Source organism: Desmodus rotundus, chromosome 12 (assembly GCF_022682495.2).
Source record: "Desmodus rotundus isolate HL8 chromosome 12, HLdesRot8A.1, whole genome shotgun sequence".
Lineage (NCBI taxonomy): Eukaryota > Metazoa > Chordata > Mammalia > Chiroptera > Phyllostomidae > Desmodus > Desmodus rotundus.
The window spans coordinates 52,039,738-52,058,459 of NC_071398.1; the positions used below are offsets into that span (position 1 = coordinate 52,039,738).

Below are 18,722 nucleotides of genomic sequence, written 5' to 3' on the forward strand. Positions count from 1 at the left end.
CCACACTGAAAGAAGAAGAGTCGACTTGGGCCACACATTAAATACATTGCAACACATAATCACAAAAACATTCTCATAATGTTTTAAGTGAATTTACAATTCTGTGTCGTCCACTTTCACAGCCATCCTGAGCTACATGCGGCTCACAGGCCACAGACTGGACACACGTGGGTTACAGGATCAGAGGACAGATTCCTGTACGAAGAAGAGAACACTCCACTAAGTAGATAACATAACTATAGGTCTCCAGCATCTCTTGTGAATATATCCCAGTATCCTGTCCAGCTGTTCTCAACGCTGGAAGGAGCATGTCAGCGGCACATATAAAAACCAGCTGAAGGATCAAACGCAGTGCATAATATTCACCACAGTGGATAATATGCTAGCCTGTCACTCAAAAAATAAGACAATGTGCAGAAAGATGCAGCCATGAATCACTGGGGTCTCATTAGTGTGAGCTGTGCACTAAGCTCAAAAAGGAGGTAGGCAAAACGCAGCTAAGGCTCAAGTAGTTTCCCCTGGAGAGACCACTGGAAATGACAGCTAAGGTCCCCATGAAATCTATGAGGGAGATGTTAAGCACTCTAAGACATCAGAAAATATGGATATTTTATGATAAAACAAAGAAAAGAGTAGCTAGCTGAGTTTCTAATGTCCTCCTGCCTCGTGCTGAGGTCCTAATGTGCTGTGGTGGAGACTGCCGCCAGCTCCGCAGCCAGACTCCCGTGTTTGAATCCGGCCACTGCAATCCGACAGTTGTCTACCCTGTGACCTTGGAAAAACCCCTTCCTTCTCTCCATCCTATTTTCCCCAGAAATACACTAACAGTTACTAATTCCCAGGGTACAGTTAGGATTAAAAAAATAAAATTGATCAAAATGTAAGCCCTGGAAAATTTTCATTCAGGGATGAAGGCTGCTCTTTCTTAAAACTATTTTATGCTCTGGATTTTAGAGAGGGTAAGGAAAGGAGAAAGACAAGGAGAGAAATATCCAAGTGCAAAAACATGCATTGTTTGCCTCTCCCACTCCCCTAACTTGGGAACTGGACCAAAATACAGGCTTGTGCCCTGACCAGGAATTGACACATGACCGTTTGGTTTGTGGGACAGACAACATTCAACCCACTGTGCCACTCAATCCAGGGAAAGGGTATTTGTATCTCTATTTACACAGGAAAATACTGAGGCCTATACAGTGAATCACTTTCCTGTAACCATAACTATGGTCAATAACCTAAGATTTAAACCCAGGTTGCATGACCAAGATCTGTGGAGTCTAATCACTGTTTTCCTGTCTTTGGCTTCCAGGGGGCTTTCAGGCTCAACAAACACCCATTGACCCTCATACCACCTGGTGTACCTTCAGGTCCCGCTGCAGCCCAGCAACCCCCAGATGAAAGAAAACAGAAAGGACTAAACACTTAGAAGCAAAATTATTATATTACTTAATCACTGAATTTACAAAAGCAATGAAGTGTGTAAATAATACAGATTATTTTTTAAAGTATATGTATGTACCTACACATTCTGTAGAGCAAAAAAAAATACATATAATTTGAATATGATTTTCACTACTAAAAACAATTTTTCCATAAAAACTATTATTCCATGAAACAAAAATTATTTATTATTCAAGGAGTGAAAATGGGTGACATTACAACATAGATCTTTGTTGTTTCATTCTCCTATTTTCTAAGGAGAATAGCCCTAAATTATAAAATAATAGGTAAAGTATGTGAGCACAGAATATACTAAAAACAAATCCAATTTACATACACTCCTGGAAAATGCACATCATAAATCCTTACAGAAATGCAACTAGAACAACAAAAACAGCATGACAAGTATATGAAAAGATCTAAAATTATAAAAATAAACAAGTCAAAACTTTGTTAGAGGGGACGAATGCAAGCCTCATATACTACAAGGAAGAATGCATCAAGGCACAATTAGTTTAGAACGTACTTTGTTAGTTACTTCAAAATGTAAACATTAAACTCCAGAGACATCTCCACAGTGTGAATATATAAAATTAAACTCAGACATTTTCAGAAAGTTTTCCTCAGTGTCATTAATATGAAGATAACAAATAAACGTTTCCTAAAAAATACACTTTTACAGAGTGAGAACTGTCTTATGGCTAAAGATTTCCCTAGTTCGTTTCATGCTGGAAGCCTTTCACCAGTGTGAACTATGACTAACACGCCTATGGAAACGTGGTGAAAGATCTCCCACATTTCTTGTCATCATACAACCTGTCTCCTGTGTAAACTCTGATAAGAAAGGAGAAACAATGAAAAAACATTTTCCCACACTCCCTATACTCATAAGGACATTCTCCAGAGTGAAACTGGGAATATAATGGAGGATTGTGCTACAGAAAAAATTCTCATATGGATTGTATATGAAAAGATTTTACCTTCTCAGAAGATAACAAAGGCAATAGATAGATAATAAGAGATATCCCAAATTTCCTTAACTTGTAAGAACTTAAACATTGTGAATTCTATAATGACAACAAAGGGAATGGCTACAGTTCAAACATTTCTCCTACTCACATCACTCAAACTGCATTTTGACAGAATAAACTCAATTTTGTCGACAAACTGCATACTCAAAAGTATGAATAAATACAGTTTATTCATACTAGTGGAAGTCACAAGAAAAACACTTCCCAAATTCACTGCACTCATGAGGCCTTTCTCCAATGTGAAGTCTCCAAGGAAAAGGAAGGCTACTGATAAAAACATGTCCCACATTCCCTGCAGACACAAAACTTTGCTACTGTGTGTGGTCCCTGATAACATGATAGTTAATGCAATGGATAAAAGATTTCCCATTTTCACCACATTCATAAGTGTTTCTTTGGTGAGAACTCTGTGATGGTAATTGAAGTAAATGCTACACATAAAGGATCTCCCCATTTAGTGCGCTCATCAGTGCTTTATCCAGTGTGAACACTCTGATGAAAATGGAGGGCAGAGCTACTGATACAAGATTTCGCATGTTCACTGCACTCATGTGGCCTTTACTCAGTGTGTACTCTGTGATGTACACAAAGGTCAGAGCCACTGCTAAAAGATTTTCCACATTCACCACACTTATAAGGGCTTTCTTCTGTGTGAACTTTCTGATGACGACGAAGGAGAAAGCTATGGGTGAAAGATTTCCCACATTCACTGCAACTATATGGTCTTTCTCCTGTGTGGACTCTGTGATGAATACGGAGGGAAGAGCTACGGGTAAAAGATTTCCCACATTCACCGCACTCATAAGGCCTTTCACCAGTGTGAACTCTGTGATGTTTACGGAGGTCACAGCTACGGCTAAAAGATCTATTACAATCATCGCACTTATAAGGCCTTTCTCCAGTGTGAATTCTCTGATGAGAATTAAGGGAATCTTTTTGCTTAAACGATTTCCCACATTCAGCGCACTCATAAGGCCTTTCTCCAGTGTGAACTTTCTGATGATGACCAAGGCCTGAGCTACTGCTGAAAGATTTGCCACATTCACCACACTTGTAAGGCCTTTCTCCAGTGTGAACTCTCTGATGAGAATTAAAGGAATCTTTTCGTTTAAACGATTTCCCACATTCAGCGCACTCATAAGGCCTTTCTCCAGTGTGAACTTTCTGATGATGACCAAGGCCTGAGCTACTGCTGAAAGATTTGCCACATTCACCGCATTTATATGGCCTTTCCCCAGTGTGAACTTTCTTATGATAACCAAGACCAGAGCTACCGCTGAAAGATTTCCCACATTCACCACACTTATATGGCCTTTCTCCAGTGTGAACTCTCTGATGAACATGGAGGGCAGAAATCCTGGTAAAAGACTTCCCACATTCACAACACAAAAAACACTGTCTTCCAGTAAGGAAGCTCTGGTCCTCAACGAGTATGTCATCACAGCCAATTGCTTTCCTGCATTCTCCTGCTGGGAAATATTTTGTAGTTTGAAAAGTTATCCCAGACTTAGAGATTTCCTTTGTCCTGTGCTTGGTGTAAGTAGCCAGTTGCTCAAGATGTCCACAGCTGATGAGCAAGCATTTTCCATCCTGACTAGAGCTACAAGGCTTCCGCAACACCTGGGAATTGCAGTTCTTTGCAAGCGAGACCCTGTCCTCACTGCCGATGAAACAGTTCTGTGTTGTGTCCTGCTCCTGGTGCTGGTGACGCTGTGCACTGAAATAAAATGGTTTTGCACATGCCCCACACCTCAGCAGTGCTGGGCCCTGTTGGGTTCCCTGCTGGTCAACAGAGAAGAAAATGTGTCTCAAAACACACCCACAACTCTCACATGGGTGGTTCTTCTGGGAAGACAGTGCTGACTTCAGATTCATAGCCCTTGAGACTCTTACATTAACATTCTCTTCGATGGGTGCCTCCCCATGCTCTGCTCCACAGCAGCAACCTGAAGAAAAACAAATGCTAGTGAAGTCCATACTGACCTATAGGGAGTAGGTTTTCTCCTCACGGATTTACATCAGTAACATCTGGCATGATTTTATATGATGATTTCCAAGACAAAAGAGAGTCTCAAAATGCCCCTCAGGGCTGTAATACGGGGAACTCATTAACTGAAGGATACCAGGAAATGGGGGAATCTAAGGAAGAGCAGCTGGCTTTAGAAGTTAGTCCTGTCATAGGGGCTGCCTGCAAAACCCTTCCTAGTTCTGTTTTAAGGCTGTGTAGAGAATATGACTGTGTCCCAAACCATTAAAATCAACCACAGGAGAGCAGATGCTGTCTTAGTTTTGTATAGAAATATGAGCACACTTCAAGGTGCAACAGGCATTGATCAAAATGGGAGAGCACACGAAAAAGACTCCTCAGAGAAAGGGTTGCAGTGTAGCAGTTAGAGAGGCAGAGATTACCCAGGTTGGAAATCAAGAGTGTGAAGGAAAATTATTAAAAGTAACAAACTGGAAACATGCCAACACTGGGAAAAGACAAGTGCATTAAAGTGTGGCCACTGGCAATAGTGAGCAACTTCAGTTAAAGAGAAATATATTCCTCATTATGTTTTAACCAAGCCTTGGAATCAAATTTTCCCCAACTGCCATTCACCAAGTGAGATCCCCTGAGACACCATCCTGTCCAGGCTGGATGCCTGTCCCCCTTGTGATACACAAAGGGCTGTTCGCATCCCTCCACTTGGAGCTGTCAGGTGGAAAATTGATGATGCAACTCCAGAGAGAAAGCAGAGGAGGTGAATAACCAACACTGTTATAGACTAACTCTGCACCCAAAAAAAACAAAATAAAAATATCTATGTCAGTGGCCACAGCAAGTGGCAGAATAAAAAATACAAATATACAACCCCCTTCAAGAATAATTATACAATTATCCATGTTAAACAGCCTTCCTTCAGGAAAGGGGAAGAGGCTTAAGAGACCAGTTATTTCAAGGAGCTACAAGGTGGAACCTAATACAAGGAGCAGTACAAAACGATAGCAGGAAAGACTAGCTCAGCAAACAGGGTTAGATTCACAAGAGAAGGTAAGAGCTTCTCAGACACACTGCACCTGTGCTAGCATTGACTCTACTGGCCTGTTGTGTGTTACAAAACTCCAAGAGGTTGCGAAATATTTGGAATGACACAGCCCTGGCCACTGAGGACCCCTTCAATCCTTATAACACGGACCATGGTCATGGGGCAGCAAGATGAATGGGAAGTGAAACTTCTCATCAGCCCAAACACAACACACCACCTAGCAAGCACCCTTGTGTGTATATGCAGATAAAACTACTCCTCTAAACAGAACTGGGTCCAGAAATCCAAAACAGTGACTGCTTCATCAAATATCTGACATCAACGCTTGGACAAAGGGAAATACGAAAAAAATCACAAAAGAAACATTACAATGTTAAAGTGAATTAAGCCAAATTATGGAAGTATATACATTGACATAAATAATTCTAATAATCATTTCTAAACTTTCAGTCAGGTACAAGCAAATACACATGCAACTCAACATAATGAACAAACAAACATGGGAACAAAACATGGGATCAGTGACACAGAAATCATAAAAAGGATGAAAAAGAAATTTGAAATTTGAGAATACAAAGAATAAAATGAAAAATGCAAAAGAGTTTCAAAAGCAGGCAAGATCAAGGACTAAACAAAATATATCACCTCAGAGGCAGGTGATTTAAAATCCTCCGTGTAAAAAAATATGTAGGGCAGCGCTGGTGAACTGTGCAACGCCACAGCGATAACCTGGATCTGCACCATGGGAGCCCCACAGGAGGGGCCAAAAGGAGAAAATGAGAGAGATATACACATGAGGGGAAAGAGAAGCATACAAAATTGGTTTTAAAAAATGATTTACAGATTTACCTCAAAATATGAAAAAGAAATGTGAACAGCCATGTGTAACATCCTCCCAGGTCCCTGTACACATTAGATGCAAACAGGATTTCAGCAGGACATTTCGTAAAGTAAGTGTTAAAAATCAAAAGTGAAAAAATATTTGAAACAACAGAGACAATGGAAGCTCCTCTCGTAAGGACAGCACTCCCATAAGGCCAGCAATATTTTCCTCTGAAGGCACCTTGCAGACTGGGAGAAGGTCAAATGATATATTCAAAACACTAAAAGAAAACATCTGCAAAGCACAATGCTTTATTCCAAAAACCTCATCCTCACTTTAACAAGCAAAAAACCTTTCCCAGACACAAAAGAGGAAGACGTTCATTTCCACTCATCCTGACTTACTGCAAATGTGGAAAAAAAAAAAAAAAAAAAAAGACCTGTGAGCTGAAATAAATGTGTACTACATAGAAGCAGGAAACCGTGGGAAAGTGTAAAATTCTCTGGTAAAGCCAGGATGCCATCAGGGTCACAAACTAAGACAGTTCACTGGTGGATGTACTTTATGGAACTCTATTGTATAGGACAATAAAGTAGATTAAGAATAACAATGGTGACAATATTTGTGAATAGATACACAATAGAGAAAGAGGTGAACTATGAAATCAAAACATGTAAAGGGCTGGTGTGGCAGAGAGTCACAGGGTAGAATTTTTGAATGCAGTGAAGCTGTTTTCAGGTTACAACAAACTGTTAAGAAAATGAGTTCCGTGAAAGTCTAATAAAAGCAAACCACAAGCACAATCCTGTGCAATGGATGCACAAAAGAGAAGGGAATGAAATCTCAAAAAAAAAAAAAAAATCCAAAAAAGAACTGGCTAGCGTGGCTCAGTGGATTGAGTGCTGACCTGCAAACCATGGGTCACCAGTTTGATTCCCAGTCAGGGCATGTGCCCAGGTTGTGGGCCAGGTCCCGAGCTGGGAGAGCGTGACAGGCCAACACACATTGAAGTTTCCCCCTCTCTTACGTCCTCCATTCCCCTCCCTAAAAATAAATGAATAAAATCTTTAAAAAAAGAAAAGGAAAGGAAAAAAATACAGCAAAATGGGAAGACAAAAGGAACTACAAAAGAGGCGGAAAACACGACAAAGTGGCAACACCTTTCGAAGACAGGAGTGGGTGAAGGGATAAAAAACACAAGACACAAAAGCATTTGACATCTTGTGTCCTGTTGGTTGTCACCAGTTTGGCTCAAATAAACACTTAAAAAATTCTCATGATGGGTGAAACAGGTAAAGGGATTAAAAAGTAGAAACTGGCAGTTACAGAATAGTCACGGGGATATAAAGTACAGGCTAGGAAATAGGGCCAATAACATTCTACTGATTATGTGCGGTGTCTCAGGGAATCGGACTCAGGGAGATGACACTCAGTAAGTCATACAATGTGTAATCACAAAACTAATATCATAATGTATGTCAACTGTATTTAAAAGTAAAAAAATATATAGAATAAATAAATAAATTGAAGCCTGGTTGGGCTTATCTGTGCTCCAAAAAGAAAAAATAAGTCCCCAAGACACAACATATGCTGCTTCCATGAGAATCACTAAATCTTTATGCACACAAAATATAAGCTGAAAATAAAGAGATGTAAAAAATATTCCATTCAAATAACACCAAAGAGAGTGGGGAGGATAACAACTGTCACTACTATGTGCCCAACAATAGAGCACCTAAGTACAGGAGCAAACAATATGAGATCTGAAAGCAGAAAACTCAAGGCAGCACTACTAGAGACCTTGAATATTCGCCTTCCAACAATGGGTAGATCATCCATTTCCAAAGCAGTAAGGAATTGTTGAAGTTTGAAAACACTGTTGAGAAAACAGAGTTGATAAATATATGCATAGTATTTTATCCACCCCTGGCCAAGGGGCTCAGTTAGTTACAGCAATGTCCCATTCTCCAAAAGGTTGCGGGTTTGATTCTTGGGCAGGGCACAAACGTAGGTTGTGGGTTCGATCCCCTCCTACAGGCACGTCCAGGTGGAAACTCATCAATGCTCCTCTCTCACATTGATATTTCTCCTTCTTCCTCCCTTCTTTCTCTAACAATCCATACAAATATTTTGCAGAGAGCACAAAAAAAAATATACACCCGTAGAAATGTTCGAGAATATAAGAAATGCCTTTTCTCACTAATCAATGTGAAATCTATTTGGCTTCTGGCAATACCACTGAGGTCAGATCCTTCCCTATGAGGGTTCTGTACAGCAGGTGTGGGGGCAGCAGGGAGAGAAGGGGGCAGTGCAAGCAAACCAGCGCTGCCAAGTCCAAGATTGACCCAGAACACGGAGTAAGTGAATAGTTCCCGCAGTCCACATGGGAGAACAGAGCAACCCCTGAGGAATGAAGCGACGGGGGACATGTAAAGCCTAGATAGACCAGGTCACTGGTGAGATGGAGGGTCTTTTTTTTAAAACTGTGAGTTAGTTTATTAATATTTGGGACAATGAACAACAACAAAAAAACACCCCTGCAGACACGGTCAGGGGCCAGCCGAAGACCAGATGCTGCTGTCCATCTCTCCCTGGGTACGTGACTGGTCAGGACCCTTAGAGCTTAGGATACAAGAAGCAAACTACAACCCTGAGGAAGGGGTGTGCAGGCAAGGCAAAGAAGAGTAGGCAGAGTCAGGGTCTTACCCAGCGATGATATAAGAGCATAGTTCTCCAGCATGACATTGAGGAACATGTGTCTCTGAGCCTCATCCAGAAGGAGCCATTCTGTACTGGATAGATACATGGCGATGTCCTCAAAGGTCACAAAAACCTATCCGAATTAATACAAATTAATCTGGAACAGTCTAAGACCCCAAATCCTACTCTTCCCCACAGTGAACCCCTTACAGCCCCCACACCCCCTTCAAGGAAGACAGCAGCCTGCTATCTCATCACAGTCTCATTCATCTCTGACGTTGTCCTCACCAAAGGCAGGCAGGATGGGAGGAAGTGGGGCAGATGCATGCCATGTAAACTCAAGGCCATGCCTTCAGGGCCACATTCTTCCCGCTAAACAATTCCACTGAGACTCCCAGATCATAAATGGGCTTAGTCTTCACCCTTAATTCCAAACACCAAGAACACAGACTATCAACTCAGACTTCCTCTAGCTGTGCACACACTGTGTGATCTCTCCCTGCTTCACAGCTTCACACCCAGGTTCACTCCCTCAGCTCTACCCCCTTCACCCTCCTGCACAAAAGAGCTGCCACTTTTGCATGACTCCATCCTCCACCCTTCCACAGATTCAGACCCATATTGCCCACAAGATGTTTCCACTCACTGCTCTTTGTAACTGATAAAAGTGTGAACTGAAAGAACCTTCCGACATCCCCAAAGAGAATTAACCTACCTCCATCCTCCCCAGCCCAGTGGATGGAGCCTCCACTGCTTCAGCTGCTAGGACCAAAAAATGCTGGGGCGGTTTTGAACCCTTTCCTTTCTTCCTGCAACTGCAAAATCTTAAACTATACTTCTTAAAAAATGTAAAGTGGAGGGGGATGATGGAGGTGGAAGAAGGTATGAGTGAGATAAATGGTAATGAGAAAAAAATACAATAAAAATAACGGATGAATGAATAATCCCACCTTCTCTCCTACCTCTGAGGCCCAGCTTGGATCCATCAGCTCTCCTCGGGGTTGTAGAACTCCCCAGGACCAGGGCCCCCACCTCCTCCATTAACCCCCAAACTCTGTTCTCCACTATGCAGCCAGTTGGAGCCTTTTAAACCCAGGAGAGACCAACTCCTTTCCCTTATGCAAATACCCCCTTATCTCCCTAATAGATACCCAAATTATCAATTGGCCACTTTACAAGTCTGATTCCCCCTTGTGCCTTCTGTTGAACACAAAGTCGACCTGAGGGACCTATCCCCAGCTCTGTGGCATCTCCAACATTTGCAGGTCAGGTGTCCCTTCCCGGATAACTTCCCTCAAATGCTTACACTGGCTGCCTCTGTGGACAAAAAAAAAATAGGGTAGGGGGACATAAATCCCTGACCAGTCTAGGGGAGTCCTCTGTAATGTCCTTACAAACTGCGAGACAGAAAAGACCACTAAATATGGTGTGAAATTAAAACTTTGTAAGTAAAAGTGAGTCATGACAAGTAGTCATGACCTAGACCTCTACCTTCCCTGAGGAAGTTGAATTTTTGCCTTAACTGAGCCCATCTTTGCATTTGGGCACCTTTGTTAACATACCTTTGGAATGTCAGGATAATTTCCTTTCTTCTTACCCCTCAGGGCACAAATACTGCATGACAGTAGAGGCCAAAAACCCTTCAATGTTATTGTTATGTTAATTCATTAAATAACTATCTTATACCCAGTGATGTGAAGCAATTTGTGTCCATTCATCTTTACCTTTTATTTAATAACAAGGATTTTCCTGCTTTGTTTCCTTGCACTTCGCTAACTCATGACCAAATGATTTCAACTTCCAAACTTATATATCTACCTTTCTGATTTTGATGTATAAAATAAGTAGTAAAACTGCTATTTTCCGAAGCATTTTCACACTCTGCTGAGACTTTTTCCCCTGGAAACTGTCATTAGTTCGGCTCAGATAAAATTTCAAAAAGTCTCTATAGTTTGAATGTCTCTTACGTTGACACCAGAAATGGGAGCACCTTATATTACCCGTGACCTGCTCTCAGGATTGGGGTATCCCCAGGGTCTCCTCATTTGAAAGCTGGAAAATTACCAAGGGAAGTGTCTTTAGACACTATATGGTAATGTCACCACCAGGTAAGGACTGGGACACCCTGCCCTTCTTTGTCTGGTTTGACACTGATTTTCAACTTCTGCACCTGTGGGAAGAAGCAATCAACCACCCTCAGCTCCAGGTAAGCCGGTCTCAGCTGTATCCCCGCCCAGCCCTGGAGTCCGGTGACCTCTGGCCAAGTGTCTCCTCAGTGTGGCCTCTTACCAGCTCTGTGACCTTGGACCAGGGCTCCTCTTCCTGTGCCTCACTGCCCTCATCACCACAGTCCAGTCGGTTTTCTATCTCAGAAGGATCTAAATGGCTTTGAAAACCATGATACAGCCTGTGTCTGTCTCTGTTCACAACCACCCCACACTCCCAGGACTCTCAGAATGAAGGTGCAAACCCTATGCTTCCCATTTATGATGTGACTCTGCCTCAGACTGTTGAAACCAGATGTAAGGCCCAGACCAGATTTGCGGGTTTATCCAGGTCAAGGACACTTGCAGGTGTTTAGAAGGCGACACCACCTTCGGTCACCCTTGCAAACCCCCTAACACCGTGTGTCACCCATGAGCGCCTAAGATCCCAGACGCTGGGACCAGGGCTGCAGGATGTAATGGGTGCCCTGCAACCGGGCTGCAGGGCTCGGTGGGCTGAGGGCGGAGGGCCCGGGTTAGCACACTCACCTCAGCCAGGAGCCTCAGCTTGTTCGCTGTCATTGGACTCTGTGACAGGAAAGTGGCAGGAGCGGCAGGCAAAGAGGGTGTCCCTGATATTGGGGTTACTGTCCCAACCCTGACTCCGGACACCCAGGCCGCATACTTGGCCTCACAGCTTCTGTGGGGAGCAGCACACTGGCGCCTTCTCCTTTCCATCCTGTGACCAGGAGACCCTGATCCTGTAATAACAAAACTTAGAGTACAGGAATTCCCACCACGAGACAGATGGAAGAACGCCCTACAGTATGTATAGCCCCAGTGGAAATGCCTTTCGTAAGTCGCTATTAACTCAGCCTTGTGATATTCCATGCCTGCCTTCTGGGTAATGTAATAAGGTGTATATTCCAAGAATGGGATCTTGTTATTTCCCCAGCTGACTTGAGGAGTGGATGGGCGGATTTACACCCCAAGAATACTCCAAGAACACTAAATCTGCTCTATACCCACCCCAGTGAACATTATTTTGGGGGCAAGGAAGTGCCTGCTTGCTATGCCTGGTAGGTCTTTGATTCAGGCCACGGGGCATGTGCTCCCTGAGGTGAATGTGGTTGGGGGATGTTGCTCTAGTCCCTTATGCTCTCTATCCTGCATCGGGAGGACCCACATGGCAAATTAAATGTAATAAATAATACACTGATACTCAAGTGAATCCGTGCCTGCCTGGTGTAGCCAGAAGTCTTAGCTCTGCCTGGGCAGCAGTGTGACTGGAATCCTCACTGATTTGATCTGATGCCTCCTACTTACATTATACATTTTTACAAACAATGGAGTACAAGTCGAAGACATCAAAGACATACAATTATAAGAAATCAGCCCAGAAAGTGCCTATAAAGTTCCAGATCTACCGACCCAATATGCCAATAAAGCTAGTGACACTAATGTGTTTGGTCCGAAGTACATCCTGTGGTATATTAAATATGCAATAACACTAGGTTAAAAATAACAATATACATACGATACCTGCTGGGGATCTGGCCAAAAAGCTTGTCATGTGCCCTGACTAGAAAACGAACCAGGGACCCTTTGGTTCCCAACCTTCACTCAATCCACAGAGCCACACCAGACAGGACTCTTTGAATATTTCTTGCCAATCCCTTCTAACCTGCAATTTCTTTAGAGAAGTCACCTGACAGTCTTATGGGAATTCTCTGTAGGTAACTAACTTCTTTTCTTCTTCTGCTTTTAAGATTCTCTCTTTACCTTTAAACGATGGCATTTTATTGTTTTTTTCCTGACTTTAAGCTTCCTCTTCTGTGAGGTAATCTGCGTTCTTTACTTTGGATGATGGAACATAATAGAAACTCAATGACATAACATATTGTTGCCAGCATCTTAAAATTCCATTTCCAAACCCCTCCTTTTTTCAAAGACTTTATTTCTTTCTTTTTAGAGAGTGGGGAAGGGGAAGAAAGAGAGGAAGAGAAACATCGATGTGTAAGAGATACACTGATCGATTGCCTCTTGCTGCCCTAAACAGGAGACCTGGCCCACAACCCAGGCATGTTCCCTGACTGGGAATAGAACTCTCTGCCTTCCAGTTTGCAGGCTGGCACTCAGTCCACTGAGCCGTAACAGCCAGGGTTAATCTTCAGCATTTTGATTATGATGTACCTTGAAGTGGGCCTCTTTTCATCCATGTTGCTTGAGACTTACTGTGCTTCCTGGAATTGCATGTGTATTTACTTCACAGAATTACAGGGATTTTCTTTCACTATTTTTTAAAATGATTTCCAGCTTCTTGTTCTTTCTCTTTTCCTTCTGGCACCCCTGTGATGCTGATGGTGGATCTCTTGAAGTTATCCCAGAGACTGCTTACAGTACCCTCATTTTCTCTGGATTCTTTTTTCTTGTTATTCTGATTGGTTGGTTTTTGTTCCTTCCCATCCATATTGATTTGGTTCTGAGCTTTATCACCTCAACTGTTGTTTCCCTGTAAAGTGCTTTTTTATTTCAATTAGTGAATCCTTCATTTCTGACTAGATCCTTTTTATAGTGCTGAGGTCCTAAGATTTTAGAGCATCCAAATGAAGAGTTTTGAGGTCTGCATCTGACTGATTACTAATCTCCATTTCATTTGGCTTTTTCTGGAGTTTTGATCTGTTCTTTTATTTGGGGCATGTTTCTTCGCCTCCTTATTTTGGCAGCCTCCCTGTGTTTGTATGTATGTATTAGGTAGAGCTGGTTTGACTCCGTGTCTTGGTAGTGTGGCCTAATGTAGTAGGTGTCCTGTAGGGTCCAGAGGCACAACTTCCCCTATCACCAAAGCTGGGTACTTGAAGTGACCCCTTCACGTGGGCTGAGTATACTCTCCTCTTGTAGTTGAGGCTTGGTTGCTGTTGGCAGATTAATAGGAGGCATTTACCCAGGCCAGTAAGAAGGAAGGATTGGCTGTGACCACTGACTACCAACTTCTGCCATCTGTGGATGATCAGCTATACATGGGCAGGGTGGTGGTGCTCTAATGTGGTCTGCAGCTGTCCACTGGGTGCTCTGTCCCTGGGGTTCCCCAGGTGGTTCAGGCTAAGGTCAGCTCCCACCTGTGTTCTGCCCTCAGCCACCCTGCCTGAGCTATAAAGCAATCTGAGATGGCTGCTACTTGTGCTGGGCTTGGAGATTCCCAGGGAGAGCCATGCTACGCATCCAGGCAGGCTGCTGCTAGTTCCAGGTCTGGGGCTCACTGTGGCCAGGTGTTGTTTGATAGAATTCTGGAAGTTATGAAGCATGAGCCAAGACCAGCCATTCATGTGGAATAGTATAGGAAGGCCCATAAGTTGGGTGGGGTGGAGTCTCTAGGAATTGCTAAGGCAGGTCAAAAACTGCTAGACATGTTGATGGAGTCTCAGATATGGCACCACCTTGCCTGCTCTGGGGTGTGGGGGGCAGGTTTAGAAAAGGGACCATTACCTTGCTGACCTTAATGCCAGACACTTCAGTGTCTCCCTGTATATCAACAGTGCCTTTCAAGCTGCTAAGCCAGTGCTGGAGAGCAGAGAGAATGAGTAGGTGAGTCTGTGTCTGGGGTCTTTTTGTTTTTTTAATTGAAAATGTGTTTATGAAGATGGTTCCCCACTCACCTTGATTCAGGGTACTTTGAGAGCTGCTTCCTTCTGAAGGAGCATCCTTTTAAGCCTTGCTCTTCCTCCTGTAGGCTGACAGAGGACAGTGGAGCAGCCAACACACAAAACTACCATTTGTGCACAGCTAAAGACGGTGGTGATTTTATACCATCCTTGTCATTTCACATCGTTGAAGTAGGAATTGGGGCTCTACACCAGGCATTTCTTCTGTTTCTTCTCCTCCTCTTCTGGAGAGGGATGAAGGTGATCTTTTGTGAGAGGCATGTTGTCATGGGGAGGTCGTCATGGCCAGAAAGCTGTGTCTGGGGTCTTTAAGAGAAACTGCTTGCAACTTCAATTTTCTTGCACTAACAAAATCCCCACTTGTTTCTGCAGACAGAAGTTATGGGGACTTATCTTCCTGGCACTGGAACCCTGGGGTGGGGCCCTGGGGTGGGGCTGGATCCCTAACTCCTGAGATATCTCTCCAGAATTTTTATCCAGTACACATGGGTGGTGGTTCAGCCCATTTCTCATCTGTTCCCCTACTACCAGTCTGGATGAATGTGGCTTCCTTAATTCCCTTGTTCCCAGACTTCCACTCAACTCAGTATCTGATGGTTCTGAGTGATGGTTGTCCTATATTTTTGTAATTTTGATGTCATTGTGCCAAGAGTTAAGCCATATCTACCTATGCTGCCACCTTGACCAGAAGTCGAGACAATTCAGAGTAAGGCACAAAAAGGACCAAACATAACAGAACAATGAGACTCTGAAATTCTTAGGGGCTGGTAGGAAAAATAGAAACGGATTCTGCTCAGTTATTGAAGTTGTTCAACTTGGAAGTGTCAGAGCCACAGGATATCAAATGATGTGTGGCCCTAGAATATACAGATAAAGCCTTGAGGTCATTCTCAGAAAAGTGACAAGCCCCTGTGGAGCATGAAGAGTATCATCCATGCACTCAACAGATGACCCTGTCATCTGAAAGCTGGTGGACATCCAGAGCATGATGTTGGCCACCAATGCACTCTATCCACGCTGATGAGCTGCGTCCACTCCCTGTATTCCTGGGACATTGCCATCCAGAGTTAGGTCTTACCTCTTCTTTGACAAAAGGCAAAATCCTGACAGTACCTCCTGACAGTGATTTGGAAGCCCTATTAGCCCTACTGGATTAAGGTATTTTATTTAATTTGTCCTGCAACCTGGCCATGGAGTCAAAGTACATCAGCCAAAGCTTCCTTGAGACCTAGATGAGCCTCTGAAACAGGTGACATAATTAGTAAATGATTACTGAAGAAATGAAACATGATGTCATGGTTTTCCTTTAACTCTTCTAAATTTCTCGGCTCACATGTCACTATATCTTTCTCACCTCACTATTTTTCTTCAAGTTCTCAGGAGTCAAAAGGACCCAAACTTTGTAGAAAGAAGATATTCAGCCACCCTTCCAGCAGAGCCATAGCTCAAGTTAGTTCTATCATTCTTAGAACCAAGTGTCCTTTATGTAAAGCCCATTGGGACTTACCTGTCTTAGGGCTTCATAGACCATTTTCTCATATAGCTATTTTAGTAATTCTCTTGTATAACTCCATTAATCAACATTATTACCTTTCTTTAGAAATTATGAATCCACCATGGCTGGTGTGTCTCAGTGGATTGAGTGCTGGCCTGAGAACCAAAGGGTTGCTGGTTCAATTCCCAGTCAGGCACATGCCTGGATAGCGGGCCAGGTCCCCGGTGGTAGGTGCATGAGAGGCAACCACACATTGATGTTTCTCTTCCTCTCTTTCTGCCTCCCTTCCCCTCTGTCTAAAAATAAAGAAATAAAATCTTTAAAAAAACAGAAATTCTCAATACATAACTCTTTTACAGAAATAAGCCACAGTCCCAATGCAGAAACTGTCACTGAATTTACAGGTAAAATGATGACCATTTCCCTGCCAGGTGCAGAAATACAAGAATCCAAAATGTATCTATCATGTTTACATGCCCACTTTCCAAACCTTCACAGATGGAAGTATCATAGCCATTCTTGTACAAAAATGTAAATTTTGTACAAAGCCACTATTTCCAGACACATGTTAATATTCACAGAAGTTAAAAATACATCTTAGAAAATTCAGTGAGAAATTTCATGTGCAAAAACAATTATTTTTGGCCCTGGTTGCTGTCTCAGTGGATTGAATGCCAGCATGTGAACCGAAAGGTCACTGGTTTGATTCCCAGTCAGGGTACATGCACAGGCTGTGACCCATGTCCCAGTAGTGGGCATTCGAGAGGAAATTGATAGGTGTTCCTCTCACACGTGGATGTATCTATGCCTCTCATTCTCCCTCCCTTCCCTTCCTTCAGATGAAAATGGAAAATCACTAACATTTTACGCGAAGGGCTTTAAAGATTCAGCACTAATCCAAGACACTCTGACAGCAGTGAGGAGGAAACAAGGGAAAAGGAGATTTTCAGAGTGTCCACACATGCCACCTGGTTCCTTTAAATGGACTGTTTAGTAAAATGTCATGGATGCAGATTGCAAATATCACCAAAGATGCGCCAGACTCACCTTCCTATCTGAAAAAGCTCATGAACCATAATTCTGCTAACCAGAACACAGAGACATTGATTCACCCTAATTTGGCCAAAGTGCCCCTATCTAGCTAGAGCAATCAGGATAAAGAATCCCAGTTGTGACCAGTGTACTGGGCACTGTAGTGAGGGCTTTTGTTCAGGACTACATTCCCACCCAAAGATCTCTGGTGCAGACACAGGGACACAGGAAAGGAGGATGTGGTTACTGAACAAGGTCGGGGCTGCAGGGAATAGATGGCGAGCACCATTGTCTCCTCCTGCCAGTCCTGACAGAGTACAGGGTCAAGTGGGCACTGAGTTTCCTGTATGAAGAAGACGTGAACTCTCCACCAAGGAGATAACAATACTATAGGTCTCCAGCATCACTTCTGAATATGCCCCAGGTATCACTGTCCTCAACAGTGCAGAGTGCATGTCAGTGACATGTACTAAAAACACTTGACGGGTCAAACTGAGGCATTAGTCACGGCAGTGGATAAAATTAAAGCCTGTCATGCAAAATGTAAGTGAACGTGCACAAAGACTCCTCAGTGCCCAACTGTGTGTTAAATTTTAAAAGGAGGTAGAAAAAAATGCAGCTAAGGCTTAAAGTAGTTTCACCTGGAAAAACGCCTGGAACTGACAGACAGTGTCCCAAGAATACTGTGAGGTAGGTGTTAAGCATTCTAAGACATCAGAAAAATGCAGAAATTTCATTATAATTGCAACAGCTGAGTTTCCTGTTTTGCTGGTCTTTACTGTCTTCCTGCCCTGTACTGAGGCCTTAATATGCCACAATAGGGAATGTCTTCAGCTCTGCAACCTCACTAATGACTAAATCAAGCCTCTTGAACTTGACGTTTGCAATGTGAACTTAGAAAAACTCCTTTAACCTTTCTGATATTTGATTTCCTGAGAAATACACTAACAGTTATTGACCTACTACTGATGGATGAATTAAAAAAAGAATAATCATCAAAAACCAAATCCCGGAATATTAAGACCAGTAAGTGTTTACTAAATTTTTTGTTACTTCTATTGACCTCATGAGGGCATGGTTAGTCCCTTCATTAATTTCCTACCAGTCAGTGAAGTGAGTTTTGGGGAGTTTTGTTGACACCCAGAGATGCCCATGTGGAGAATCCATACAGGTACTTAGAAGCCCTGAAGCCACCTCCTCCCTGTGGTGGAGGCTGTGTGGAGAGCAGCAGCTATGGGAGATCTATGAAGCTTCATTCATTTTTCCCAACTTGGGGCAGAGGTTCCATGGAGTTTTAGCCTGTGGG

At 43.0% G+C, this 18,722-nt stretch overlaps 1 protein-coding gene and 1 pseudogene across 1 annotated transcript; both read right to left on the reverse strand.

Annotated features, from left to right (window-relative positions):
- Positions 1–781: 781 nt before the first annotated feature.
- Positions 782–18,715, reverse strand: LOC128779135 (zinc finger protein 154). Its single transcript, XM_071219873.1, is given in 4 exon segments — positions 782–4,417; positions 9,030–9,156; positions 11,777–11,988; positions 16,480–18,715. Coding segments are annotated over 3 exon segments (1,788 nt in total). The 5' UTR covers positions 11,966–11,988; positions 16,480–18,715; the 3' UTR covers positions 782–2,945.
- Positions 11,998–16,472, reverse strand: LOC123480727 (small ribosomal subunit protein eS27-like; annotated as a pseudogene).
- Positions 18,716–18,722: the final 7 nt, after the last annotated feature.